Source organism: Centrocercus urophasianus, unplaced genomic scaffold (assembly GCF_019232065.1).
Source record: "Centrocercus urophasianus isolate 14NV4802_14NV808 unplaced genomic scaffold, USGS_Curo_1.0 seq_17, whole genome shotgun sequence".
Taxonomy (NCBI): domain Eukaryota; kingdom Metazoa; phylum Chordata; class Aves; order Galliformes; family Phasianidae; genus Centrocercus; species Centrocercus urophasianus.
In genome coordinates, this window is record NW_024884722.1 from 23,855,036 (window position 1) to 23,865,105 (window position 10,070).

The 10,070-nt window shown below is 49.2% G+C and overlaps 1 protein-coding gene across 1 annotated transcript; it reads right to left on the reverse strand.

The window, feature by feature from the left end:
• Positions 1-761: 761 nt before the first annotated feature.
• PCBD1 (pterin-4 alpha-carbinolamine dehydratase 1) lies at positions 762-4,668 on the reverse strand. The gene is made up of 4 exons (XM_042817817.1): positions 4,607-4,668; positions 2,416-2,547; positions 2,000-2,080; positions 762-1,462 (listed from the first exon to the last, which is right to left on the reverse strand). The coding sequence occupies exons 1-4, from the start codon at positions 4,607-4,609 to the stop codon at positions 1,364-1,366; spliced, it is 315 nt and encodes a 104-aa protein (XP_042673751.1). The 5' UTR covers positions 4,610-4,668; the 3' UTR covers positions 762-1,363.
• Positions 4,669-10,070: the final 5,402 nt, after the last annotated feature.

The following is a 10,070-nucleotide window of genomic DNA, read 5'->3' on the forward strand; positions in this document are numbered from 1 at the left end:
TATTTTTTCTGCTTTGGTGCTGGTTTCAATGGATGGGGACCTATTGCTCTTGATCTTTGCTTATATTCAACCTAGTCTTTGGCAGGAGAAATGGTTTATGAATTATGTTAAATCTGAGCTGCTCTCTTATTCTGTCAAGATGAAAGTGGTGTCTGTGACTTCAGCTTGCATATGATGTTGAAGGGTACCAAAAATTGTAAGTGTTTTAAGAGCTACGGATTTTCTTTACTACTTATGGAAATATTTCTCCCAGGCTGTTTTGCTGAAAACTACTGTAGGTTTCATAGCAAATCCTTCTCGTTGTTCCAAAAAAGCAGCAGTTTGACTGCAGCCTGCCTGAATGCCAAGACAACTGAGTTACTGAAGTGAGGATCTCGCAGTACCAAATCCATCTAAAACATCTTATGGGAGGTATGCCACAGTAAGCAGCCTCTGGCCTGATGCCTGGCTGCTTCTGTCCCTTTTGGTCGTGCTTCCCCTGCGTTTGTGCCTTGGGTATGATAGTTGCACTTTAGTTTTTAGCACAAGCAGTTTTTCCAAATCTGCACTGGCTTCTAATCAGGCTCTGAAAATCTCATTCTCTTTCAGACCCTGTTTGCTTTGAGGTGCGGACCTGGGAAGGCATGTGCCTCTTCTCCATGATGCTTTATGAAGAAGCTTTTCCATGGAAGAAGCACCTTCCTGAGGCAATCAGGACAGCACCTGGCTTGGGAAAACTTGTTGGGACAATTCTGACAATGAGGCCGCTTTCCAAACTGACATGAGCTTAACCAAGAACTTTATTGTAAACATTTTCAGCTGGTATCCTACTAAAAGCCACTTACAATAGCGGTGAGATCGCATGCCTTCTTATAATACTGCTAGAGAGAGGTTACATTAATAACCAAATTGCACATCACAGTTGTCAGCGTGTAATAGAGATACCAAAGGGTTATCATACCATGTTTTGAATAGTAAAGCATATTTTGGTATGTAAGAAGCAACAGTAGTGACTAGATGGGGTCATATTCTGGAAAAATTTACTCCTGCAATTGTGTAATGTTACTCGTGGTAGAAGGGCATGGTTCCTGAAAGTCTCCAAGAGTCAGCAATTTGTAGGTGGGTAGTGCACAGATAAAGAAGGGTTTAAGCGTGGAAGTGGCAAGATGAGAGAGAAGTATATGCACAGGAGTAAAGGCTTGCTGGATGCCCCCATCTGTCTGAAATGCCAAGCTGGGGCAGGGAGCCTGGTGCAGTCTTAGGCAGTCTGGGTCTGGGCACTGGTTGGGAAACAGGAGAAAATGTGAGGTGCAGTCATTGAGGCGAGGTGCGGGTCGTGGCTGCGGCAGGGCTGATTTTTGGCTTCACCCGTCTCCCTCTCTGGTCAGGAGAGAGAAGCTGCAACCTGCTCGATGAAGCTGGCCAAGTTGATGTCTCTCTCGGATAAACCTGTGCACTCGTGGGTGCTCAAGGTGATGTGAACCTAAACCAGACAGAAAGACAGAGTGCTGCTGGCAGACAGAACAGGAGCACATTCCCCCACTGCTCAACTGATTGCATCTGGTCAGGCAGGTAGCACTATTAGTTTCTCCAAACTGGTTAGCAAAATTTACTGGGATGGGAGAGGAGTTGAGGCATTCTGTCTCTTTTTTTTTCCTGGCCACAAGCAGTGACTGCTACCATTGCATTGGTCATAGCAGCTAGCTGTGCCTGCCTTTCAACTCACTTTCTCCAGAAGCTTTTCTCCTTGCTGCTACTTCTGGTACTAACTTAAAAAAAAAACCAACTCTGGTGCTAGTGCACCCATAGCTACTGCCCAGATGGGCCGAAAAAAGGGGGTAGGTGAGGGCTTGTGGGTCATAGCTATAGGCTGTCTGTGGTATGCCAAGGGAGCAGCATCCAAGTGAAGAAGTTCTGCTGATCTGACCAGGACTTGCTGCTCAGAGCGCTGTTTTATGCCTGACAAATGGATTTGGCTCCCTGAAGAGCTCTGAGCGTCCCTGCCATCCACGCTTCTTACCTTATTATACACATTGAACCATTCAGGGTGGTGATCCAGTTTTTCTGCTTGTAGAGCCACTCTGGTCATGAAGCCAAAGGCCTGCTCAGTGGAGTAAAAAGAAAAGTTAGTTCTGAACCGCTTATCTCCCCTTCACTATCAATTTTACACCCTGTGTTTGCAGGGATCTAGGTAAAAGCAAGACGTGGGATGTTCGGTCTTGTTGGGCTTTTCTATGGGTCTTCTCCTTGGGGAACTTCTCCCAGACAAACTGTGCGCTGGATTGAAGACTTTGGTGTCTTGGGTAGATTATCTTGCTCAGCCATTGTGTTTTAGGAAAAAGAGGGGTTTCTGTGGCTGAGCCATGCAGGTGGGACTCCCTGCTCTGTAAAATAGGTTTTCCAAGCTGTCAAACTTGGTATCACCGATGCTCATACCCGGTTGAAGTCCTTGAAGTGGAACTCTTTGAAGATGGCGTCTCTTCCTTCCACCTCGTTCCACCCCACGGCTCTCAGGTTTGGCAGCAGCTGCTCCCTCTCCTCTGCATTCAACCTGTGGGCTTTACCTGCCTGGCACCGAGGAAGGGAAGAGAAGCAGATCAGTGTGGCAGTGGGAGGACAAAGCAGATACACAAAGAAATGAGGCAACCCATGGGTTGTGGAGTTGCAGGTCAAGGTGGTTGGGAGCCATGGAATGCATCTGCAGCCCTTGAACTGTGGGCTGCTGAGGATGGGGAGATCTCAGTGCTGCCCTCTGCTCCCCACCTTGGGTACCTTATGGCACACACCTAGGTCAAGTGAAGTCCAGTCTGTCTTTTGATCTGCACCACCTAACAAATAGAGCCTCCTGGGACACTTTACTGCTGTATGTATGTATTCATTATAGCCTGCAGTACTAAGAAATGATATCTCTGTGTGGTTAAGCTCCAAAATGCACATTTAATCTTCTGTCGGGGGGGAAAAAACAACTTGTAATGACTTCCAGAACTGAGACCTGCTTGCTTTTCAAGTTTGTGAGGTACCCTCTGGAAGCAGGAGGATTATTCGCAGGGCAGTTGTGCTGGAAACCTCCTCTAGAGGAGAAGAAAAGCGGTGTGAATCATAGGTGAGTCACATTTCATTGGAGTTCAGCTCCTTTTCAGCCTCCCTTATGTTATGATGGATTTTAAGAGGCTGTTTGTCTGCAAGTAACAAAGGGCAGAGGGAGGGATTGTGATTTAGTGTTGTCTTCCGCTCTCTGGCACAGCTGCTGTTATTTGGTCTTAAAGGGGGGGAAAGCTCCAGTTCTTGGCTTCAGCTTGTGCATATGGCAAAGATGAAACTGAACCAGGGAGTTCTTCAGGCTGTCTGCTAGCCCTGCGGGGAGGGCAGTGGTGAGTGGGGATGGGTGCTGCTCTATGGAAGATGCTGTTCTAGCAGTTGAATTCTTTCCTAACGGATGAGTATTGTTGATTCTTACTAGCAAAGACCAACATGTTTTTGTAATTAGTTTTCCTTTGTGCTTAAGGACAAAGTGTGGCAAGTTAGATGTTAGTCTCAACCCACACAAGAGCCTGCTCGCTCTTTGGGTAGTTCTTTCTCTGAGGAGCAGCTTCTGAGTGTCTATGCCCAAGCAAAGAGTTCCATGGACTGCTGACCAGAGAAGGCAAATCATCCAGTCAACAAAGCATGGAAGGACAGCCGAAGAGCTGATGCTGCTTTTGCGGGCTCTTCCTTGGTGTTGTACTTAAGGAAGTCCGAGCCACCTGTGTGAGATGGATGCCGCCCCTGCAACACTGTGATCTCCTCCTGCATTCGGGGACAGCTTTCCTCGCTGCAAGCCCCCGATGCCGCCCTCTGCTTTGTGCCACGTTATGGCTTTCACCCCCTCCACAGCTCCACCTTTCGAGGCGGCGAGCAAACACTGCTCAGTGCAATAAACCCTCGGCCCTGGCGGTGACGTGGTAAGGCGGGTGGCTTAGCAACTGGGCAACGTGGGGCCGGGCACTGCTGCCGTCCCCGTTCAGCAAGCTGCTTTGGTAGGCCACGTCCGTGCCTTCATGTGTTCGCTCTTTTAAAGCACATCGTTTGCACTGGGGGGAATGCAATTGTTTTGTTTTCTTTCGCTGGCTCTCCACCATGGAGTCATTGCTGGGTTTTTGTTTATTTTTTTGCCCGCAGGACAGTGTTGTGCAAAGCAGACGAAGGACCTAAGCATGGGAAATGGGGAGAGCTCGCCTCTCAGGGCTCTCCGGCCACAAACCGACCCTCCCCGCCTTAACAGCATCGTCCCCGTGAGGGTGTTGTGCCATTCGCCTTAGGCAGAGGGGACCGCCCTGGCACGAGCAAACTGTGACGAGGCCCCTCGTGGGCTGTGCAGCCGGAGCAGCACGAGCGGGGGCCACGCGTGCAGGGCAGGATTTCGGCAGAGCCACGCTCGCCGTGCCGCAGCCTTTCCCTCCCCCAGCACTCCGGTAAGCCGGCGGCGGCCAGCAGAGCTGCCCGCGTTACTCACTAACCGCACCGCCCGGCTCCGCTCCTTCCTCCCTCTCCTCCCGCCTCTCTCCTCGAGCGCCGCAGCCGCCCCCTTAGCCCTCCTTCCCCGTCCTCGCCCTCGGAGCGGCGGCCGCCCTGCCCGCTGCCCACTTACCATGGCCCGCGGCTGTCCGTGGCCTCCGCGGCGATGCGGGCCGGGCGCTGTGCGGGCGGCGGGGCGGGCGGCGTGGCGGGGCCGCGGGAGGCGTGGCGAGGGTTCGGGTCCACCCACGGCGGCTGCCCTCGGCCCCTCGCGTCTCCTGGGCCGGGGTTGGCGCTGGGGGCCCCTCGAGCTCCTGCGGGCGTCCGGGCCGTCGGTCTGCGGCGAGGATGCTGAGACGCTGGGCAGGTTGTGTAGGGATGTGGTTGATGCCGGAGACTTCCAGAGTGAGGCTGGATCAGGCCGTGGGCGACCTGATTGAGCCACGGTGTCCTTGTGCGTTGCAGGGGAGTTGGACTAGATGGCCATCAGAAGTCCCTTCCAACTCTAAGGACTCTACGTGCTCATGCACATCTTGCTTTCTGCTTTTAGAGTCCCTGAGTGCCACGGAGACAATTTGTTTCTCCAGCAGAAATGTTAGATGAAAGCACATCCTTCCTTTGTTGTCCGTCGTAAACTTACTCGCTGTGTAATAAAAAGGAAAAATGAGCATCTATTCTGTGCTGTGCCTATGTGTGGGGAGAGGAGGCTTGGAAGGCAGCTCTGGGTAGATCAGTACAAGCTGGAGGTTTAGATGTGCAATACAGGAGGTGTGCTGTACAGCTTCCAGCAATGAAATCAGGAGCTGGGATTGTTTGCAAGGTTGGAAAAGGCCAGCAGAATGTTCTCTTGGCATTGGTTTGGGTTGCAGGACTGGCGCATCGTGACCCCTGTGAACAGTGGCATAGGCAGGTTAAAGAAGCAATGATGTAGCAAAGTGGAAAATCATGGACACACTAATTACGGTGTATCTACTGATTACCCAGCTCCTTTGTAATGCTACTTTCTCTCCTAGGGTATAGATCTGCCTTTAACTGCCAGCCTTGCACATCTTTCTGCCGGAGTGATCTCACGTGCTGCTGATGAGAAGTGTCAACAGGGCAGTCGTGACTTTTCCTCTGTGTATGTGTGAAATTGGGGGTGGGCGATCCTTTGGCTGGCTGCATGAATTCCCCTCTGCACTGCTTTCATTTCTCTCATTCAGATGAGAATGATGCTGAATGATTAATCGAGCGCTGTTGGGCAAGGTGTTTGCTCAGAGTATTTTGCAGCCCTGTGGTGGGACTGTGCCTGTCATAGGGCAGAGATTTCTACTCTTTTCCCCTCTCTTCTTGCCTAGTTTAGAGCTGTGCTTATTTTGAGGCTAGGTCAGTGTCAACTTGTGTGCATTGCTGTAACATACCCAGGGGGTTTCTGCACTCATGGAGGGAGATCTCACATCACTAATCTACATTTATTATTTTGTCTGTACTTTTTCAGCAAAATCCAGCTGGTTGTGGAAACTCCTTCAGTTGGCATCCTTGTCAAGATTTGCTTTTTGACTTTCCCAGTGTTCACGTTGTCCAGTCCCCACACCTGCTGATGGACCCTTTTGGAGGAAGAGGGACACCAGCTCCCTCCTACCAGATGCAACATTGAATCTGTTTGCCGTCAAGTATAAGATGTGGAGATCATGGCCCTTGCTGCTTATAAAAGGGAAGCCCTGCTGTATCCCCAGGCTCCGACACAGTAACAAGTGTTTATTTTATTTGTTTTTAACAGTCTGTGCTGGCCGCCAGCTTAACAGCATTAAAGGCTGGCCTAGGTCATCTTCCAGCACGTGTGCTTTTTGGGCATCCCTCAGGAAGAGCTGAGCGTGAGGTTCATGTTAGCATTAGTGTGGTTCCAGTCACTGCTGAATTCACACTGATTTTTTTGCATCTTGGGCCATCTCACCAGGCAAATAGGATTACCCAGCAGTGAAAGCAGAGGCTTTGCTGTGGCTGTTAGGAAAGCTGCTGACCCAGCTCCGTGGTGTTTGCTGATTGCTCTGGGCAAGCAGGGTGCATTTTCAGGGCTGTGTATTTGTTTTAAATTGTACTTTGGAGGAAGGGTGGCCGTCCTCCAGTGCTGTGTGAGAGGTTTGTGCTGATGACTTTGAGGTCGCTCCTGTGATGAGGCTGAAACCTGTGTGTTGTGGGCAGGGAGGGATGGCTGCTTAGTCAGCAGGGCAACAATTAACTAGCTGCAGTGCTTCAGGAATGCAGTGGGAATTTTTTCAGAGCTTGCATCCATGTTAGCTGCACCTGAGTGAGTGACTTGGAGTGGGCTCTTGTCCCATGGTAGGGCTTAGACCTTGCTGAGCACTATCCTTCCATCATCAACTGCTCGGCTGGTACAATTGTTTTAACTAGAGTTCCTTTAGCACTGGGGGGGATTTATGGTGGTCGAGACAAGTTCAATTTGACAAAAGGGCCCAATAAAAAGAGATAAACTGCTGATTATCCCTGTGTGAGCCTTGTGCTCATAGAGTTTTTCCCTTAAAGTGGAGTTTGCAACAGTGGAATGAAGAGGGTAAATCAGGGCTGCTACAAATAGAATCATGGGATCACTGAGGTGGGAAAAGACCTCTTGGATCACCAAGTCCAACTGTCAGCCCATCCCCACCTGCCCACTGACACACTGAGGCAGTTGTAGGGAACAATAAGGTCTCCTCTGAGCCTCCTCTTCTCCAGACTGGTCCATCCCAGCTCCCTCAGCTGCTTGCCGTAAGAGTTGTGCTCCAGTACTGCTTCGACTTTGATTCCTGTGACAGGATGTGTTTGCCCAGGGGGAAGGTAATACATCCAAATTACCTTCTTCCCAGCCCTTGCTTTGTCCAGCCTGGTGATGGATTGATCACATAACCTGACCTCTCTGGGCACAGCTGGAGACTACTGCAATGGGACTCAGCATGCTTCCCGACTTTTGGTACACGTGTGTGTTTCTTTGCTAAGCAGGTTGGATTTTCTGGCAAATCTCACAAGGGTTGCAGAGGGTGAGTATCTTGATGGATCTGGAAGCTTTTCTCTGTCTGAAAAAAGTGAGTGTTGCTCCTTGTTTATGCAGGGAGAGCTGGGTGCTGCATGTTAAGCAGCTGTGATACAGCCGCGTCTTGTCACTAGGGGTCAGAAAAATGCTGAGAAATGGGAGAGCTTCCCGGAATGCGCTGAATTTCAGTGAAGTGGAAAGGAATCTTCATTGCCAGACTGTCTTGTGAGAAGCACCCCTTGGTGCACCAGTCGAGATCGCTGCCAGTCCTGCAGCACGCTGTCCCATATAGCCCCAAAAGCACTGAGGATGCTTTTGGGGCCAGACTGATACAGCTCTTGGGCTACAGGTCTTAGCAGCCAGACTGCTACATGTCTTAGGCTACCACTCCTGTTCTCCTGTTCCTTGGTTTATTTCCAGCTTCCTAACCTGAGGCCTTACAGGTGGGGATAGGAGAGGGGCTGGCTGTGGTCTACACACACCTTTGGCTGGGCCAGCATGTAGTATTAGAATAGGTAGGCAAGCTATGAGTCATAGCAGTCCTTCCAGTCTGAAGGCAGGGTTCAAATCAAACGAACTGAAAACTGTTGCTCGGAGATTAGGGGGATATTTACCGTGTGTGGCTGATTTAGAAGGAAAGAGTGGCTGCCATGTACAGAGAGGATGCCCAGCAAGTGGAGAGAGAGAAGTGCTAAGGCGTTTATTTCCCTGGAGACAGTGTCAGGTGAGGCTGCTGGAGGGGACAGTGACTGACTTCAGGAGCTTTGCTCTGCAGTTGGATTGTGAGTTTTATTTCCCAGATCTCCTTTGATGAGGTTACTCTGCTATTCATATTACCATCTTTGTTCTTCCCCAACCTAACGAGTTTGTACTGATTCTTACAAACAGAATTCATCTGCTTTGCTTGTTCTTGCTGTCAGTGGGAACGACCACTGGACCATGCTGTTTGTTCAAAGCAGGATAAAAATTAATGGGAAAATGGTGTATGTAGCAATCTTATGAAAGCAAAATGCCACTGTGCTTCACCCATTGGGGGTAGGAAATTAAATAACATAGCAGCTCGCTTCAAAGTCTGAGGATAAAGAGCTCCTGTGGCAAGCATGGCAAGGAGGGGAGAGATGAAATACTGCAAATTGTCGCTGATGCACAGACTGGGCAGAGAAGTTTGCTACAGTAAAATAGAGCTGTGTTTAATTCCAGCCATCTTTGCTCCCTCTCAAGGCAGCTGGGGGGAGAGAAGACTGCTTTATACTTCTTAGAACACCTGTGTATTTGGGAATCCTCCTGGTGCTGCTGCAGTTCCGTGGTGCAGAGGCTGTGACTTAGTGTTGCTCTTTGTAGCAGGGGCACATAGCTTTCATCAAATTGTGCTGCAAAATTGTTGCCATATGAGCTGTGAACCAGAAGAATTGGGCTTTCATCGCTGTGCTTCTGGGTCATGTTTTGCATGCAGTTCATTGACAAAAATAACCAGCCAGCAGGGAGGAGCTGGTACTACAAGACAGTGAAAACCTTTTACCCATCTTGCAATTAAATTTCAGAGGCGACCTGAGATCTGCTCCGTGTTTAGTTTAAGATGGAGGAATACTGCGTTGCTTTTATTTTGCTTTCATTTATGCTGCTGGGGATTTAGCTCTGCTTAAGGGTGCGGAACTGCTTTTTCTTTTTACAGAGCCCCTTTTGTAGCTTTTGTAGCTTGGAGGAAACTTAAATGGGAGAACGAGCCAAGATCTTCTTCCCCTTTTCCCTGCGCCTGTATCTTTCCTGACAGTAAGCACAGTGCAAAACGCAAGCAGCACCCATCTTATTTTCCAAATCGCTATTGCCTGTGATCAAATCTGCCGTGTCAACAGAAAGCATTGAGACCTCTGCTTTCTGCTGATGCAGAGCAGTCATTTGTGGCTCAGGCATCACAGAGGTGTTAGACACCGGAATTACGGCCGCTCTGTCAGATTGGCTGGATAATTTTTACTCCTAAGCCTTCCGCCAAGATGATTTTCAGTGCTTGGAAATTAGTCTTACTCCGCAGAGCTGTCAATGTCTCCCAGCTGTGTTGGTATTTGCTCTAACAAATGTGTGTATGTATGATACAGCTATTCCATCATCATTCTCTGCACTCCTCCAGATACCTGGGAAGCTTATCTTAAGTGCAGCTCTTCTCTCCCAGGGGTCACTTTTGTTAATTCTTCTTTTGTTTGTTTTCCAGTAATGTAGAAAAGCCCTGGTACAAGTCGGTTTATTTTTTAATATATATATATTTTTTTTTTCCCCAAGGCTCTGTAGACACATAAGGAGACAGATTTCCTTCTCTGAGTGGCTTATGCCTGTAATGGGTTATGGGGATGTTTTATTTATACAGCTAGGAAACTGAGACAAGGCAAAATCAAGCCCTCGGTGGTGTTGAAGACCCAATTTTCAGTGAAAAGTTTTATCCTCAATGAGTAGAGGGCAGAAAGGGTAAAAGGAGAAGACAGGCAGTAAATTCAGCTCCTGTCGTCTTATCCCAGGTGATTATCCTCAGGGGAAAAAAGTGGACAGGATGCTCTTTTAAGGTAGGTAAATAGCATGTAATCATCTTCATTTAGTAAGT

Coding starts and splice junctions, on each gene's coding strand:
- PCBD1 (XM_042817817.1), bottom strand. Junction 2,081..2,415: donor ACTTCAAGGACTTCAACCGG/GTATGAGCATCG, acceptor TCCACTGAGCAG/GCCTTTGGCTTCATGACCAG. Junction 1,463..1,999: donor GGTTCAATGTGTATAATAAG/GTAAGAAGCGTG, acceptor TGTCTGGTTTAG/GTTCACATCACCTTGAGCAC.